This window comes from Meleagris gallopavo, chromosome 20, assembly GCF_000146605.3.
Source record: "Meleagris gallopavo isolate NT-WF06-2002-E0010 breed Aviagen turkey brand Nicholas breeding stock chromosome 20, Turkey_5.1, whole genome shotgun sequence".
Classification (NCBI taxonomy): domain Eukaryota; kingdom Metazoa; phylum Chordata; class Aves; order Galliformes; family Phasianidae; genus Meleagris; species Meleagris gallopavo.
Genome location: NC_015030.2, coordinates 1,005,174 through 1,019,422, shown reverse-complemented (window position 1 = coordinate 1,019,422; position 14,249 = coordinate 1,005,174). Strand labels below are relative to the sequence as shown.

The window sequence follows — 14,249 nt, the reverse complement described above, 5'->3', positions numbered from 1 at the left end:
GATGACGATGCCACATTCCTTACCTCTGGCCCCATGACAGACAGGGCTTAACATGGTTGGGTTTTATTGTTGCTGTTTCACTTTTTTAATCAACCATACAAATATTTATGTAGCATTTGGAGTACATCTGTGTGCCAGCATCAATCTCCCATCACAGCTAAGGTCTGACAAAGCAGAGAACAGAGCTGAAAAGACTGGGAAACAGGCAAAGGAGCTGAGAAGAGCCTGCACTCTTTCTCCATAAGAACAATGGGTCTGCAAGAGCTGCCCAGGAGCAGGAAACGGCCCCAGAACTTATCACTTGTTAAGGTTCTAGGATCAGATGCTTAGTTTAAACCAAAATCACCAGGCAGAAGCTGCAAGGCCTCCCCTGCCACATTCACTTACTAATATTACGTTTGTCTGATTGCAGCTTTGTCCTTCCCATTCCTTGGGTTCCAAAGAGACTGAGTTTATTAAAGATGGATCAACTCTTCGCAAACACAGCTTAAGCAAGGGAGAAATCTATTTTCACCACTCTAACCTTACCGCTGTTTGCCATCTTAAAGCGAAGCAATTAATCGAATATTTTCCTGCAAGGAACTGTATCGACGTTAGCTGCATGACTAAGACAGCCAATTAAACATCGCCATGGTTACACTCCTAATAGCAGCCAGCGATGGAATGACAGCTGTGCTGCCTTCCTCAGACATGGCTCTCCAGCCAGGAGCAGAGAATCATTAGCAGTTGAGTCATATCTGGGCTTCTTTTGTTCAGCTTCCCTTTTTATTTTAAGATCCTCAAAGACTTTTTTCAATGACAATTTTCAGCTAGAATCTGATGGAAGAGAAAATGAGGGAAAGACACATAAATGCCTGTACTCGCCTGGGGCTTCTCTGGGATGTCACATAAGATACCAATTACAGCTTAGAGGGAGATGAGAAGAGTAAGGAGTCCATGGAGGGGTTCAGAACATCTTTGACTGAAACATCTACAAGAGTACAGAACTTTCCGGGCTATAGACATTTCTTCCTACAAAACAGCCCAAAACAGAACGTATCAAGAACTCCGTACCTCCATCAAACACTGGAATCCTAAAACCCTGCACTCAGCTGACACTTGGGTGCAGAAGAAGATGAACCCTTCAGCTTCCCAGTTTTCCACAGTGAAGTTCCCCAGGGCTCAACATCTTCAGTGCTGCCCAAGTCAGAACTGCTTCATCCGTCCCAGTGCAGCTGGGCACCCACACTCCACCCAAATGCTTGGGGTAATTGGAAGCTATGGGTTCCCCATCCCACCTCAGAGATGTCCCTGTTGCTTTCAGAGGGCACCAACGTGACTGAGGATCTGGATAACACCCAGACCCAGCTCGAAGCAATTCCAAATTAATTCCAGATTTCCCCACTGGCCGTTAAGAGGAGGGGAAGTGCCATATTACATACAAGCACAAGAGAACAGGGCTTATAGCACGATGGGGAGGGGGCTCTCATTACCAGCCCTTCTCCCATGGCTGCTGATGTGCATTACATGGAACTCACTAGTCACAGATCATTTGAGTAGGAAAGAACCCTTAAGGGTTACAATGAACAGGGACACCCACAGCTCCATCAGGCTGTTCAGAGCCTGCTCCAGCCTGACCTTCAGTGTCTCTACTGAACAGATAAACCAACAAGGAGATGAGAAATCATCCTATAGGGAAAAGAGTTACGCACAGCGAGGCACAGCTCAAATAGCCTCTCCAGGCTTCGATTCTACACTGTGCATCCTAGGCAAGCACACCAACCAAGGCTGCAGGTGGACAGAGGTTCCAGTGCCACCAAGATGCACCACGGGCTTTCCTCCCAGGTACTGCACCCCCCCTGCTGGGAATGCCCCTCTTTATAGACACTGAGATTAAATTCACATCCACATGAAAACCAGAAGAAGGGAAAGACGACTGCATGGGGTTGGTGACAGGTAGGTGTTATGAAAATACATCTTGGACACATATTTCTATTTGTCACATATGATACAAAAGCCGTGCCTGACTGGAGGCAATAAATAACCACCAGAAAGCCCAGCAGGCCATGGATCAGCTCCAGACATCCCCCTCTCCTCCTTGCACAGCAGATCGAGTAGCCATAATACACTTCTTCCCTATAAAATGATGGGTTGCAATTATCTCACAGCATGTTAATGATGAAGTGTATTTCTCAGGACTGAGCACAGAACCAGAGCGTACACTGATCTGGAAAAAGGTATTGCCTCCACACTAATGCTGTAATTGCAGGAACAAAAAGAAGTGACAGAAATATTTGCAGCATAACTGCCACACGTTGTCAGTGCTGTGATTTGCGTGTGATAACCTTGGGATATCATCCCTCACCCACGACGCTGTGAAACCAGCAACACACACTTCCCACGTTTACTGCTGCTCTACGAGTGCAGCACAACTCTGCCTTGTCTGTGTGTATTTATGAGCGTTTCTCCACTTACCTGCACAGCCACCACAGAAAGGACCTCAACTGAGATCCTGTTAAACTCATCAAAACAGCCCCAGGCTCCCGTCTGGGAAAGGCCTTTGTAAATATTCCCACAAGACTGAAAGAAATAAAAATAAAACAGAATGACAAAATTACAACAGTGACGTTAAGAACGGAATCAACCCCAAAAATAATAATAAAGATTCTTATTTTCTTTCCCAGTCTGTTTATTTTTTAGCAATTTACAGTCTATTGTGGGTATTTAGAAGAGTGCATGGAAACAGCAGGCACAACTCAATTATAATATTTATAGCTCCACACAGTTTGCCACTTGATTTGCTAATTGCACTTTCTTGATCTATCTGTGCACTCGTTTGATTTAAAGGTCACCTGTGCTGAATTACTTATGGCTCTGCTTCCTGGGAGAGCCCATAAGCTGAATAAAATATGATCTAAGGCTACCAAATCATTGTACCGTGCCAGAGTGGCAGGGAGCAAAGCTCGACCTGATGATTCAACCTTCTGCAGTGATGGAAGGTTCAGCAGACTTTGCCTTTATTTGTCAGAGAACCTTGAAAAAAGCAGGGCAGGCAGCAGCCCTGCCAGGGCACATCAGCCCATGAGCATGGTGGGGAGAAACGAACACAGATCTTTCAAGCATTTCACATGAAAAACTAATTCAAGAAGGAAAGGCGTCACGAGGCAGAGAGAGGGATTTGGTTCTCTGCTTCTCCAAGAACCACATGTGAGTCTTAGAAAAGGGCAGAGAACAGCATGGAGCACAGCAGAAAGGAGCAGGGCGAGATGGTGGATGGCAGTGATCTCAGAGGGACCACTTGAGGTTTCACCAGGCATCCCTGGGCCGAGGTGCAGCACTGCAGTACCTTGTAGTCCATCTGCTCAGAGCAGTTAAACACATACACCATGATGCCCAGGGCTCGCCCCAAGTCTTTCGTAGTCTCCGTCTTGCCGGTGCCTGCAGGGCCCGCAGGTGCTCCACTCATGGTCAGATGCAGTGACTGGGTCAGGGTGATGTAACATCTTGCACAGCAAAAGAAAAAGGGAAAAAGAGACTGAGACCTGGTCCAATAGGTCACTGTTGGGGTGCAGAGCAAAGGGACTGAGGCAATGTGCTCTGTTGAGCCTTCGTTCTGCAAAGCAGTAGCTGAGCACAGTGCATGTGGAAGCTGAAGACCTCTGCGTTAATTACCACCTCTGCCTGGTTGTGTACTGCTCCACCAGGATCTGCTGATGGGTATTCACGTCCAGACTTAAGCTTTATGTGGAATCCCACACTGCCTACTGATACTGAGAACTTCCCAGGTACTGTGGAAAAAGGCTGGCTTTTCTGAGAGACCTTCCTCTTGGCACCCAGTACCCTCCAACTGAAAGCATCCCATTGTCCACCACTGGTAGAAACTTGCTTAGACAGCCGAGGAATCATCCAACTCAGTGCTGCAGAATGCCCCAAAGCTCCTCTCTCATGCTGATGATAGACACATGGGAGGTGCCCACACACAGGTGTCTGTGCTCCCTGGAGAAGCCATGGAGGTGTAGTCAATATGGTTAGCAAAACATGATTTCAGTACCTAAAGGGAGCCTACAAACAGGAGGGGAATCAACTCTTTGAAAGAGTAGATAACAGCAGGACAAGGAAAATGGTTTTAAGTTGAGGGAGGGAAGATTTAGGTTGGATGTTGGGAAATTTCTTCACAGAGAGAGTGGTGAGGTGCTGGAACAGCTGCCCAGAGAGGCTGTGGATGCCCCGTCCATCCCTGGAGGTGTTCAAGGCCAGGTTGGATAGGGCCCTGGGCAGCCCGGTCTGGTATTAAATGTGGAGGTTGGTGGCCCTGCATGTGGCAGGGAGGTTGGAGATTCATGATCCATGAGGTCCCTTCCAACCCAGCCATTCTGTGATTCTGTAATGATAATACGTGGGGCTCAGCTGACTAACATGGCTGAGCCACCTGAGATGCTCCTGGCCATTGAGATGCTACGTAGAGAATGAAGATGTGATGCAGGGTCCACAGAAGACTTGAATGTTTCTGAACTGGCAGCTGGAAGCCAGCTGGGACACTGCAGAGCATCTCAAGTCTCTCCAAGCATCCCCATAGAGATAACTGAACCACGCAGTAGGTGTCTACTTCAAGATAGGATAAAAGTTTTCTAAAATTATCGACTGTATGTGACTGTGGACAACACATGCAAAGGCAAACACACAGGTGAACATATTAATCTGTGAGCTAAACCCCAGCCTGGGATCTGAGGCACAGATACCCCAGTGGGTACCACCGCTAGGTTAGAGTTAGAGCTCTGCCACAAGAATGCTGACATCGAGAAAGAACAGGGAGGACGTGGGTGTCAAAACCAAACCCACCCATGTCTGGCAGCTGTGTCTGACTGCACAGCACAGCCCAGCTGCGATGGTGGCTCCCAGGGACCTACCTGTCTGTCAGTGGAGTGATCACAAGCCGAGGGGTATTGCCAAGATACTCATAGGAGTAGAGGAACTGGGCATCACAGATGTTGGCGAAGCAGTGCCGCTCCTCATCTGACCACCTGTGTCGGAGCTGCGACAGCCAAACAAAAGCCTGTGCATTGTCCACCTGCAATGCATCCACGTGCACTGTCAGAGTGCTGTGCTGGAACTCACAGCAGCTCAGCACCGCGCAGCCACTCTGCAGGAGGGATGGGGGAGAACTGGAAAGGTGAAGGCGTGAGAACTCATGGGTTCAACATAATGACAGTTCAGTAGTTAAGCAGAAGCTATGTGTGCAAGTAAAACAAATTAAGGAATTAAAACGCTGCTTCCCAGGGGCAGGCAAATGTCATCATTCCCAGTGTCCTCTCCTCCTTCCTTCTCTACCCCAGCTTTATTGCTCAGCATGACACCACATGCTATGCAATACTCTTTGGCCACTTTGGGCCAGCTGCCCTGGTTCTGTCCCCTCCTGGCTCTTTGTGCAACCCCAGCCCTCACTGGCAGGGCAGCACAAGAAGTACAGAACTCCCTGACACTGCTCTGCCACAGCTAAAACACTGGTATACCATCATAACTCTCTTCATTAAAAATCCGAAACACGCCGTCATACAAGACTCAAAGAAAATTAAGTCTATCCTGTACAATGCTGGTACAAAAACAGCAACTGCAATGAAGTTCTCCGGGGGTTGGACAGGCCTCCAGTGCAAAGGCAGGTGTGCTGAGGAAGGTCACCTTCCCACCTCCAACCAGCAGAAGGGAGAACCAAAGCAGTGACAGCTTCCCCACGAACTGGGCCAAGGCAGCAGCCAGCCGAGCTGAGCCCTGCAGCCAGAAGCACCGTGAGCAGCCTGGCTGCCTCTGAGAGAACCAGGGAGGCTCAGAGCAGAGCCCCTTCCAGCCTACTGCAGTGCTTGACACAAACACATTCAGGACAAAGGGAGTCCCAGTGGAGTCCCCGTGGCCCCATACATCATTCAAGGGGCTGCAAAACAAAAAATTTACACATTTTTCTGATTTTCTACATCCATAACTGAGACCACGTCCAGCAGCCTCCCAGTGTGATGCCAGTGACTGCCAACAAGTGCCTGGGCAGAAGGGACAGGGCCACTCTCCTACCCCTCCAGTGTGAATCTGCAGCAATTACAAGGAGTGCCTCGGTGACTGACTCAGAGCAGCTGTGACAGGGGCTGCCTCCTCACAGCAAACTTTGCAGAGATAAAAATCAGTCTTGTATCTCCCTCCAAAGCAGCAATCTGAATGGCATGTGGCTGGTCTCTCCCTCCTTTAATCCACCCTCCAATGCCCAGCCCAGGACTTCGCTGAGCTGCAAACACAAACCTTCTGTGCTATCATCTTTGCCACCACATCCCGAGCGTGCACATCAATGGTGCATATTGTCATGATTTTCTGCCTGTCACCCTTGGAGAGCTGCCCAATTAGCATGGTAACAAGGGTGTTCAGCTGGGTCACTTGCTTCTTGTGGTACTCCTTCATGGCGTTCTCATAGCCTTCTTCCAGCCTGGCGAAGGCAATCCCAACCTCTGTCGTCCACCAAATCTGGGTGCAAGACAGAGCCACCTAGGGAAAGGAGCTGGCTTAGTACCAGGGAAAACAGCAGAACTTACACATGAGAGCATGTGATCCATGAGAGATCAAAGATAAAGTATCCGTGACATGAAATTAAATGTTTTTTGATACAGCAGTCACAGCAGATAGGACAACAGGGACCTGCTCAGCAATGTTCATTTAAAAACATGTCAGCGATAAAGACATATTTAACAACTACTTATTAGTAAGTGAGCATTTTTCATGTGACAGACACAGCAGTGGAGGCAGAGTTGGAGACCTCGAAGCTGTCAGAGATGCACATGAAGGGCTTATTTCTCTCATTAGCCCTCACCATCCATCTTCATCTCTCTCCTTCTCTGGGCAAATAAACCTCTCTTTGACACAGCACTGTCCGAGCCCATGAGCACTGTAAACCAACCAAGAGAATATTTTCCCTGCAGCCCCAACCAGACCACAGCGCTCAGCCTGGAGACTCTGTTAGAAGAATGGTAGGATAAAGGACAACTCATTCCCCATCGCTACCGGAGAGCACAGCAGAAGGCTCCCTCTCACAGTGAGATACTGTTACTGTAAAAAGGAAAGGGCACGATTGAAAAAGGCCAAGAGCTGCCTCTTCATGCAACAGACCAAGCAGAGATACCTGAGCAGGGTAGTCAAAAAGCCACTGTTCCCTTGGCTTCTCCTCATACGCCGTTACAGCTTCTGTCATCTCATCTCTGACTGTAGCCCTCATGCTGTCCAGTACGTGATTCAGCCAGACCTCAACCTGGAGAGATTAAATCACAGTCACACATCTGCTCTTCTTAAGCACTTTTGGCTTAAGTGAAGATACGGAATGGCACAAGCCTCTCAACTCTCTAAACAAGCCTCAGTCTCTTTCAGACTCAGTGGATTTAGATGATTCTGGTACTGGACAACTTGCATGGGTAGACATCAACAGGCAAGATCTTTCTTGAACTCAAACTATGGGAGAAACCAAAACAAACTCCACAGATGAGTAATTTGGAGCAGTATGTTCCTCCTCCAGGTCACAAGAAGAATCAGAGACAGGACTCAGGTGCAATCTGCCAGCAGCAGGCAAAAAGTGCTGCCAAACTTGGGAACAATATTTCTCCTGAAATTCATATTCCATAAAATCCTCACTGAGAGGACAGCACAAATGCAGCACGCTCCATCACCATGCAGTTTGGTGGCTGATACATACTTCAGCTTCTTGTAAGAGTTGATGCAGAAAGGTACAGCTGTGGGGACAGACTGGCTGAGCAGTAGCTCAGTAATTCATCCTATGAAGGAATGAAGATAAGAAAATAGGAAAAAAACCCTTGTCTTCCAAAAGATGCAGAGGGACTATGGAACAGCTTATTCTATTTCCAATGCACAGCTCCTCCTTTATGAGGATATTTTTAACAAGATGTAAGACTAACATTCAAAACATCTTAGAAAATAAATAAATGAATAAATGAAACCCCAATTAGCTGGAAAAAGGCCCCAGCCCTTATTCCCACTGTGGACTGCAATGTTAGTGCACCAATTCCATGGGCACATAACCACAGTGGGACCAAGGGCCACTAAGTATGGAGCTGTTAAATCACACAATCAACCTGTTCCAACCTTTCTCTCATTAAGGGAGAGTAGTGGAGTTCTATCACATCCTGGTGACAGAAGCCCAAATATGGTGTGGGAGAGCAGACCCCCCAGACCATTCTGATGGATGAGGTCCTCCCTCTCACCTGCCCACTGCAGTCACACGGTTCACTGAAGCTGACGTACTCCTCCTCCTTGCTGTACATCCCCAGGCCAATCTTGGTTGGCTTTTGCTCAGAGTCCAGCTGGAATCTCATCTTGGCCAGGTTGTCAAAGAGTTTGGAAAGATGACGTTGCACCTGCAGCAGAATTGTATGAAGTGACTGAGATAGGGCAAGCAGAGCGGCCATCACCATACACAACTGACAGCAACATTCATGTTCATAAAGCAGCTCCTGAATGTCTCAGTGTGACCACAGCTTTTCATGCATGGCCAGGATCACAAGCTTGCTGCTGTCCCTTCCAATACTTCCAGCTATTTCCATTCAATTCACAAAGCAGACATGCCTTAATAAAGCACGTTTTTCCATTGAGAAATCTCCTACATGGGGTAACAGCACAGAAAGCAAATATTCTAACATCACATCACCTCCTAGGCCCACTTTCCCTACATGTAAAGCTGAGAGGTCTCCAGCCACTGCTCCACTTCATCCTATTCACAGCACGCTGGGGAGTTTTATTCGGTGTGAACCTCTCTGTTTTCTCTCTATTAGAGGACAATTCTGGGCCAATGAAAAGTCATGAGATCTCCTCCATGATGAGATCTTTATTTCTGATGAAGACCCATGCTAAACAGCTTAGCAGCCCAGACCTTCTACAAAACCTCTACCTTGACCAAAAGAGCTCTTCCAGAATGAAAATAATCAGCTCCTGCCTTGTTCACACCTGTATGAGACTGAAAAGCCAGTGTGAAGGTGTCAGATTTTCTGCTGCAGGCTCTCAACATCAGCACTTTCCTGATGGAAGCCAAGCAGATCACCAGTGCTTCTTCCAGATCACTTCCATTCAGCTGTGTACCAGATCACTGTGTGTCACACGCTGCCACCAACAGAGGCAGCTGTCTCCCAGGGCTGATGTTCCCCAAAGGGTGGGCTCACAAAGCAGTCTCCCAGAGCAGAGCTGCCTCTCTCAAAGACAGCCAGGGATGGGGAGATGGTCGGAGGCAGCCTCCTATGGGATGAGGCTGAGAACAGCCTGAGATGCATGGTGTGCTGGTGCTTTCAGAGAAAGACAACAGTGAGTCTGTTTAAATCTGACTCACAAAGGACAACCACGTTTGCTCTCACAAGCTGCAGCTGACATCCCTCAGTAGTCACCTTATGCATGTTCAAGTAGGACCAGACTTTGGAATAGTGCTATAATGCTGAATAGTTCCAAGAAGAAACTGGCACTCTGCATCTGCCCAGATTAAAATCTCTCCTTTCAAAAGATAAGTAAACCACAGAAAGGTTTTCTTACATCTAGAAGTTTCTGCTCACACATCTCTACACCCATACCTTGGCCAGCTCACAGGGCTTCCAACAACCATTGGTATAATTTTGCCACAGGAGCCCTGGGTACACCTGAATCCACCCAAGTTCAATACCCAGCTCAAGAGGATAACAGCACTGTGCATTTAATCTTCCTTCAGGGATGATCAGGTTTTGAAAGTACAGTGGAAAACCAGAGAGTATATTCATGTACGATCCTACCTGACATTTACTTTGCTTTCATCACAAATAGATTCAAATAACTGAAAACACGCAGAATTCCTTCATACTCCACAGAGCATTTTGACACAGTATCTTCAGTTTCCAACCTTATTTTTTCCTCTCTATTTTATGCATCAATCAACTGGATATTTGCAATGCTCCGAGGGCTGAAACCAGCCAGCAGCAGAGGCAGGTACAAGCAGTGCTAAAGGTTAGCAATAAATAACAACACTGTCAAATGCACGTACAGACCTGCTCCATGCATACATCCACGTTCCTAATTAGATGGAAAGCTCGAAGGTGGGGTTATCCACTACTGAAAGCCGGAACGAAGAGTCTATTCCTTATCCAACAACTCTTCATTTGCTGCAGAATTCTATCAGTTTGATAAGCCAAGCTAGGAACAATGTGCAGCCCATAGTAACCCCGATTTCCTGATAGTGCTCCATACCACTAAACAACCCTAGCACTAAACAACCCTAGCACTGTTTTGCTTCTTACAGAGAAACTTTCATCAAATTCTGCCCACTGTGAGAAGGGAAGAGTTTGTGTTCATCTGGGTGTGCAGGAAAGCACGCATGGAGGTCATTTCCTAAAATAGGAAGGTAACTAGAAGTTCCTCCACTAGTAAACAGGAGAAATTGTGTATTTCAAGGGACTTCCCCATACCTGGCATTCCAAAACTCAGACTGGAACAGAGAAACATCCTTGGTTAGAAAGCCCAGGACCTGGGGCAGGAGGTTGGACACCCAGCTGCACCCTGAGACGTACAGGGATGGAGAACAACAGCAGATTTATCTGCCTGCCTTGGCCATGGCCACTGTCTGGTCACCAGCTGTCTTGCCTCTTTCAGTTTGAGCTCTTTCCCTCTAACCAGGGCACACCAAGAGCTTTTGTTCTGGAAAGAAGTGGCTGAATAACAAATGACTCTTCTGTCTCAGAAGGGACATCTCCTTTCACACTTAAATGCTCTGTCTGCAGCTCTTCCAGCAGCAGGTGGCACCTGAGCCTGGGGATCTCGGGTCAGCAACAAGTTCTAGCTGAATCTTCAAGAACCATGTTTTCCTCCCCACAGCTCACCCACCACCAGTGGTTTGGCACCATCAACATGCAGACAAACTCTGCTTTGAGAAATGTTTTCAGAACCATCTGCAAACCTCACCAGGGTTACATCTGACAACACAGTGTGCACTGACTTTCAGAGATGACAGATGAAGTTCACTTGTGTAGGAATTATTATTTAACCAAGTAAAGGGGGTTAGAAAAAGCACTCAAAGAAAGGATAAGCTACCAGAGAGTCCCAGGACACGCTGTGATATCATTGACAGCTGGAAATGCAAAGGTGACACAGAGCAATGCTTACCAGCTGTGGGTTGGTGCCATTGGAAAGAATGTCCAATAAATCTGCAGAAGAAATGAAGTAAAATCTGGGAAAAGCCAACCTCTTCCTGTCCAAATATTCAGCCAAAGCCTTCTCACATAGCGACAGCCTGGAGAAACAAAGCAAATAAACAGCCCAGGACAGGCAGAAGAATATCCCCTCATGTTCCATGCTGCAGCTGGGCAGATTCTTCCTTGCCTAGGGAAAATGTCAGGCATGAGCTGAGCCTATGGTGTGGTCCTCTACAGCATTCACTGAATAGGGCAGCATGGCATGTAGTAACTCACAGGTCTCCCTGTATGCCCAAGGGCCAAACAGCCCAGGAGCCTCATAAAAAAGCAAAAACAGAAGTGGAAGAAGCTGGAAAGCATCTCCTGTCTGACTTGCTGTTTCAGACAAGTTCATAATTTTCACAGGTGATTTCACACTGGGATGAAAGTTTCTATAACTGCTTTTATTTTAACAAGCTGTATTTTAAAGTCTTATTCAAACCTAGTCAGCTCTTTGTGTTTGTGAAGCCTGAAGGGAAATTTGTTTGCTCCAATCTAAAATAAATCTTTCAGTGTTTACACACTAAACTGCTGCTGAGCTTACAAACTTCATAAATAACATGCAGCTAGTCCTCTGTGAGCAACACTGGCTTTACCTAATATGTATATTAAAAAAAAACACTTTATTTTAAGAGGATAGTTATTACTGACAAAAAAGCTATCATATTAAGCTTTCAGCGTGTTCCAGGCAGACAAGCTCATACGTTAAGTGAGAAGTGTATCCATCTCAGGACAGTAAGGTTCTTCCCCGGCAGCCTAGATCTTCCATATGCCAAGGGTTTATATGCACACATAACATTGTAAATTAAAGAACATGGGCTCAGCACTGCTGCAGATTTTCCTGCCTGGACTGCTAAACAGACCTTTAAGATGTTGTATTTAGGGTGGCAGTAAGGCCACGTGTTCCTCAAACCTGCTGAATGCCTACTTTTGTACATGTGCAAATCAATAGGCAGGATGAAAATTTGCACATACACAAAGCCAGGCTCCACTTTGGGGGCTTCAAGGTGATGGATCACAAATAAAAGGACTCAAGAAAGATCAGACATGCTGCAACTTGTGAATGCAAACAACCCTGCAGTCTTGAAAAGAAAGCCTCAAAGCACAGGTTAAGCTAACTTATTATAGATGAGCCCAGCCTCTGCCAAAATCCAGGGACCAAAGTTCCACCTACCTACTCTGAATGTTCTCCAGTTGTTGGGAAAGGCCTGGTTTATTGGTGGCTTCAACTACATTCGGGGTTTCCCGAGCTCCATAGGCCAGTTCCTTAAAATCAACATCAATGCCTTCAAAGCATTTGGAGTCCTAAAAAGCAACAGAGAACATATTCATGGTAAAGCACTCATTTTGCAATAGAAGGTCCCATCCTTTAGGCACAATATTTGTGTTGAGGGGAGAGATTCCCCGCTGAGAGCCTCAAGCCCAGAGCAGAAAGGGACACCTCCACCATAACAGAAGGGCTCTTCCACCCAAACACCCAAAACAAGCACTCAGCTTCTGACTGCTCCCAGAGAAGCCATGGATGAAGTGATCCATGCAGAAGTCAGTGCCTAGGATCCACCACTTTCATGGGGTTGAATTGCCCCTTGAATGTCTCCTCATACCTACTCTCCTTTGTTCAGATGGTATAACAAACCTCCCTGGCCATGGCAGCAGCAGACATTTCCACACAAGGGAAAGGGCATCGGCTCCATGCACGCTTACTCTTCCTCTCCTGGCACAGCATCAGAGCATCAGTGCCCACCTCCAAAATGGGGATGTTGGCTCCTGCAAGCAGAGCTTTTCCCTGCCTCAAATGGGGCATGGAAACCCCTTGTGGCAGCAGAGGAACACACTGACAGATATGCTCTGTGCCTAGTGAGGATCCTGAATTTTTAGAACAGTGAAGAATAAATAAAGTTCAGGATGTTCCTGCTCCTCCCCTTCCTCCCAAGTCAGGCCACAAAAGCACTCAAAGCTCTCCTGACAGCACTTCCATGCTACCCTGCATTCAGTGCTGGCAGCAAGGCCCTGCCCCAAGGGCTGAGCCCTCCTCACAAGGCACAAGGAGGCTCCAGTACATCCCATGCCCTGCTGGTACAGTGCTCCCCAGCCCTGGGTGCACGCTGAGGAGGTTTGGCCTCCAGAAACATTGAGTTTCTGGTCTGTGCCACCTGCCAGGTGGGTATTGAGATGCAGACAGCTGCCCAGCAGGACGCAGATCACAGCATGAAGCAATTTCACACATGCCATCAAAGAGCTGCCAGATATTAACAGCTTGCTGGCACATGGTACAGCCTTCATGGCTCTGGTTCTTAGGACCTGTCTATACTGCCCAGTAAGAAAAGCTGTGGGAGTAACGGTCCGTGCACAAGGGGACAGCACAAGGGTGCATCACCAGGACAACACTGGGCTGTGCACACCCACCTTAGGTGACAGACCTTCACACACAGGACCTGACACCATGTGTGGATGGGGACAGTGGGGACATTGCCAACTCCAGCCCTTCCATCCCTCTGCATGGATGCAAGAGGTCCAGCAGGGCCAAGAACCGGATTGGAACATTTTCTAAGTAATGAATAGAACCTGGTGCAAGGCTGGAAGGTGGGCTGCTACAGGCACCCCGAGTAGATCACCAATGACATTGTCTCCAGCTGCTGAAGCAAGTGAACATCTGCTCTCACCCTGCAGCAGCACTGAAGGCATAGAAGCAGATGCTGCCAGAGCTCAGGTCTGTTTGGAAGTCTTGCAGCATTTCCATTATTACCATGGTCCCTTATCCTCCAAATAAGCAGGGAACCCACCTGCAGCACTGAACGAGACTAACAGCCTTGCACTCATCTCCAGTAACTCTGTATTTGCTCCATTACAGTGAAAACTAGCTTCTCACCTCAAGCATAACCTACGATACAAAACTATCCCTGGGCAGGGCTAGGGAAACTACTGCAGCACTACCAGAGTCTCTGCCACAAGAGAGGCAGCTGGAGAAAAGTCCCGTTCTGGGGAGTATGGCATTATAGACAATCCCATTTCAGATCGTGGAGGATCTTCTTCAACCTTTTCCCAACAGGA

The 14,249-nt window shown here is 47.5% G+C and overlaps 1 protein-coding gene across 2 annotated transcripts in view; it reads right to left on the bottom strand.

The window, feature by feature from the left end:
- DNAH9 (dynein axonemal heavy chain 9) overlaps nt 1–14,249 on the bottom strand; it is a 175,424-nt gene that overhangs the window by 135,914 nt on the left and 25,261 nt on the right. The window contains exons 19-26 of one of the 2 annotated variants that reach the window (XM_031556283.1): nt 12,373–12,503; nt 11,131–11,257; nt 8,223–8,375; nt 7,133–7,258; nt 6,262–6,501; nt 4,887–5,047; nt 3,326–3,482; nt 2,455–2,559 (exon numbers count right to left, since the gene is read on the bottom strand). In XM_031556283.1, the coding sequence (XP_031412143.1) occupies nt 2,455–2,559; nt 3,326–3,482; nt 4,887–5,047; nt 6,262–6,501; nt 7,133–7,258; nt 8,223–8,375; nt 11,131–11,257; nt 12,373–12,503 (1,200 nt within the window). The remainder of the gene's footprint in view (nt 1–2,454; nt 2,560–3,325; nt 3,483–4,886; nt 5,048–6,261; nt 6,502–7,132; nt 7,259–8,222; nt 8,376–11,130; nt 11,258–12,372; nt 12,504–14,249) is intronic. The other variant, XM_019621575.1, reaches the window with a different exon arrangement.